This window comes from Malurus melanocephalus, unplaced genomic scaffold (genome assembly GCF_030028575.1).
Source record: "Malurus melanocephalus ecotype Western Australia unplaced genomic scaffold, MMel_1.1 scaffold_2655, whole genome shotgun sequence".
NCBI classification, from domain to species: domain Eukaryota; kingdom Metazoa; phylum Chordata; class Aves; order Passeriformes; family Maluridae; genus Malurus; species Malurus melanocephalus.
The window spans coordinates 2,079-5,936 of record NW_026625887.1 but is presented as its reverse complement, the minus strand read 5'-3'; the positions used below and the strand labels follow the sequence as shown (position 1 = coordinate 5,936).

The 3,858-nt window shown below is 39.3% G+C and overlaps 1 protein-coding gene across 1 annotated transcript in view; it reads left to right on the top strand.

Moving 5' to 3' along the window:
- Nucleotides 1–601: 601 nt before the first annotated feature.
- LOC130587901 (stromal membrane-associated protein 2-like) overlaps nucleotides 602–3,858 on the top strand; it is a gene marked incomplete at its 3' end in the record, with an annotated part of 5,330 nt that continues 2,073 nt past the window's right edge. Inside the window, exons 1-4 of the mRNA XM_057388872.1 lie at nucleotides 602–717; nucleotides 2,254–2,331; nucleotides 3,018–3,098; nucleotides 3,461–3,539. Of these exons, the coding sequence (XP_057244855.1) occupies nucleotides 643–717; nucleotides 2,254–2,331; nucleotides 3,018–3,098; nucleotides 3,461–3,539 (313 nt within the window). The remainder of the gene's footprint in view (nucleotides 718–2,253; nucleotides 2,332–3,017; nucleotides 3,099–3,460; nucleotides 3,540–3,858) is intronic.

The window sequence follows — 3,858 nt, the reverse complement described above, 5'->3', positions numbered from 1 at the left end:
TTTTGGGGGGCATTTTTTTTCAAGTTTTTGCAAATTTTTTTTGTGATTAACTTAAAATTTGTGGTTTTTAAAATTTATTTCAATGTATCTTTGTTTATATTTATCCATATTTGTATTTATCCATATTTCTATTGATTTTTTTAAATTTCTATTTTTCATTTTTATTATTTTTGGTTTTTATTTCTATTTATTTGTGTTTGCACTTACTTGTGTTTATTCATATTTATACTCTTATTTATTTATTTATTTTTGTTTATTTGTGTTTATATTTATTCATGGTTCATATTTTTTATTTTTATTCCTATTTTTAATTCGTATATATTTACATTTTTTATATATTTATTTGTATCTATAATTAGCTATATATTTTTTTAAATTTCTATTTATTTGTACTTATTTATATTTATTTATAGTTATGTTTCTATTTAAAAATTGGGATTTGGGGATATTTATCCCACTTTAGGATTAATTTTATTTAGGATTGGGAAATGGGATGGGAATGGGATCAGAGCAGCTCCCGGGAGCATCTCCCTGCCTCAGTATCCCTGGGATTTGGGGAGCCTAGGAGAGCTTGAAAATCCGGGAAAGCCAAATCCTATGGAATTTTTGGGATTTTTTTGGGGATTTCAGTGCGTGCAGGAGATGGGGAACGGCAAAGCCAACCGACTGTATGAAGCTTACCTGCCCGAGAACTTCCGGAGACCACAGACCGACCAGAATCCTTTGTTCCGGGAAAAAAAACCCATCACGGAGCTCCGCGGGTCAGCCTTCCCAAGGAGGAGGGAAAAAACCCCATCACGGAGCTCCGCGGGTCAGCCTTCCCGAGGAGGAGGGAAAAATCCCATCGCGGAGCTCCGCGGGTCAGCCTTCCCGAGGAGGAGGGAAAAAATCCCATCGCGGAGCTCCGCGGGTCAGCCTTCCCGAGGAGGAGGGAAAAAATCCCATCGTGGAGCTCCGCGGGTCAACCTTCCCAAGCAGGAGGAAAAAAATCCTGTCGTGGAGCTCCACGGGTCAGCCTTCCTGAGGAGGCGGGAAAAAATCGCAGAGCTCCGCGGGTCAACCTTCCCAAGGAGGAGGGAAAAAATCCCGTCACGGAGCTCTGCGGGTCAGCCCCCCTGAGGAGGAGGGAAAAAATCCTGTCACGGAGCTCCGTGGTTCAACCTCCGCTAAGGAGGAAAAGGGAAAAAGTCCCATCGCGGAGCTCCACAGGTCAACCTCCCTGAGGAGGAGGGAAAAAATCCTGTCGCGGAGCTCCATGGTTCAACCTCCCTGAGGAGGAGGAGTGAAAAAATCCCGTCGTGGAGCTCTGCGGTTCAACGACCTCCTCCGAGGAATTTTCTGAGTCTGGAGAGGATGGGAATATGGGATTTTTTAGGAGGGGATGGGAATGTGGGATTTTTTGGGATGGGAATGTTGGTTTTTTTGGGATGGGAATGTTGGGGTTTTGGGATGGGAATGTTGGGGTTTTGGGATGGGAATGTGGGATTTTTCCCCCATCCTGATTTAATTCCCATTTTCTAGCACTGGATTAACCCGGGATAACCAAGGGCTGAAAACCAAGCTTGGATCCAGCAGTAAATTATTTTAATTACATTATTTTAATTACATAATTTTTAATAATAATAAAAATTTAAATGCATTTTAATCATAAATTAGTTATAATTAAATTAATAATTTAATTATAATAATATAATTTTTTTATAATTATGATACTTTTTTAGTGATTTTAATTTATTTTTTGATTTAATATTAATTTATTCTTATTTTGCTTATCTTATTATAATGATTCTTATTAATATGTATTTATTCCAAAATTATTATTTTTAAATAACTTTTTTCCATTGTTTTATGAAATTATCTTTTTTAACTAATAATCAAGAATTAGAATTAATATTAATTAAAATTACCATGAAATCAAATAATATCTCTTTATTTATCAAATAATTCTAAATTTCATTTAATTTAATTATTAATTTTTATTATTATTTTAATCAAATTTTATTAATCAAATTTTACCAAACTATTTTATTAAATTAATAATTTGATTAAATTAACAATTAATAATATTGAAATAGTATTATTTTTAAATAATTTGATGAAATCACATTTAATTCCATTATTTTATGGAATTTTCTGCTGGAAATTCTCTTTAAACCACGATTTCATCCACTCTAAGCCCATTTCCTGTCCCTCCCTATCCCRAAATTTTCTTTTTTCCCTGGAATTTTTTTGTCCTTAACGCGCTGCTCCAGGGCCGTGGAGAGTTTTATCCGCGATAAATACGAGAAGAAGAAATTCATGGACAGGAGCATCGACATCAGCGCGTTCAGGGTGAGCCAGAGGGAGAAAATCCCATCATGGAGCTCCACGGTTCAGCCTGCCTTGAGGAGGAGGGAGAAAATCCCAGCGCAGAGCTCCGTGGTTCGGCCTGCCCGAGGAGAAGGGAAAAAATCCCAGCGCGGAGCTCCGCGGTTCAGCTTGCCCAAGGAGGAGGGAGAAAATCCCGTCCTGGAGCTCCGCGGGTCAACCTTCCCTGAGGAGGAGGGAAAAAGTCCCAATGTGGAGCTCCACAGTTCAGCCTGCCCCAAGGAGGAAGGAAAAAATCCCAGCGTGGAGCTCCGCAGTTCAATCTCCCCTTAGGAGAAGAAGGGAAAAATCCCAGCGTGGAGCTCCACGGTTCAGCCTACCCTGAGGAGGAGGGAAAAAATCCCGTCATGGAGCTCCGCGGGTCGACCTCCCCCGAAAAGAGGGAAAAAATTCCAGCACGGAGCTCTGCTGTTCAACCTCCCCTAAATTCAGAAATTCAACATTCCCAAAAAATCCCCCCGGGTTTTCCCAAAAAATCTCCCCGGGTTTTCCCAAAAAAATCCCTTCTCCGGGGGGAGAAAATTCTTGCTGGATTCAGGATTTGGGGGAATTTTTGGGGAATTTTTGGAACAGCACCAGGGTAAATTTTTTTTTTTTGGGATAATCCAGAATTTTTTCTTCATGTCCGTGATTTTTTTTCCGCCTGACAGAAAGAAAACTACGACAAATGGAAAAGGAACAACGAGTCGGAACGAAAACCGGAACCCATCATCTTCGAGAAGGTGAAAATGGTACGGAACGGGGAAAAAATCCCTACTTTTTCCTGCTTTTCTCAAATTTTCCTGTTTTTCTCTACTTTTCCCTGTTTTTTTCCTGTTTTTTCCCTGTTTTTCCCCTCATTTTTCCCACTTTTCCCTATTTCAGAATCCACTTAGATTTGAAAATCCCTCGGGACAACACCACCAAAAAAAATCGGAATATTCACCCTAAAATTCTCATTTTGGAAATGTGGAAAAAACAAATTTCTCCATTATTTCTGCCCGAAATCTACCAGAAAAATGGGATTTTTTCAGGATTAACCCCATTCAAACCCCTGCCATCCCAAAAATCCCAAAAAACTGAGCGGGATTTGTGCTTTTTCTGTCCTCCCCAGCCCCAAAAGAAAGACGAAACGCAGCAATCCCGGAAAAATTCACCCAAATCTGAGCCGGTCATGGATTTGCTGGGACTGGGTAAGATCCTTTTATTTTTTTTTCTTTAGGAATTTTGTGGATTCGGGGATTTTTTGGTGCTGATTTTCCTTGTTGGGATGAAAAATCCCAAGAATATTCTGGAAATCCCGGAAAATCCCGGGAATATTCTGAAAATCCTGGGAATATTCCAGAAATCCTGGAAAATCCCAAGAATATCCCAGAATTCCTGGGAATTTCCTGTAAATCCTGGGAAATCCCAGTAATATCCCATAAACCTTGTAAAATCCCAAGAATATCCCATAAATCCCAAGAATATCCCATAAATTCCAAAAAATCCCAAGAACATTCTCCCAAAACC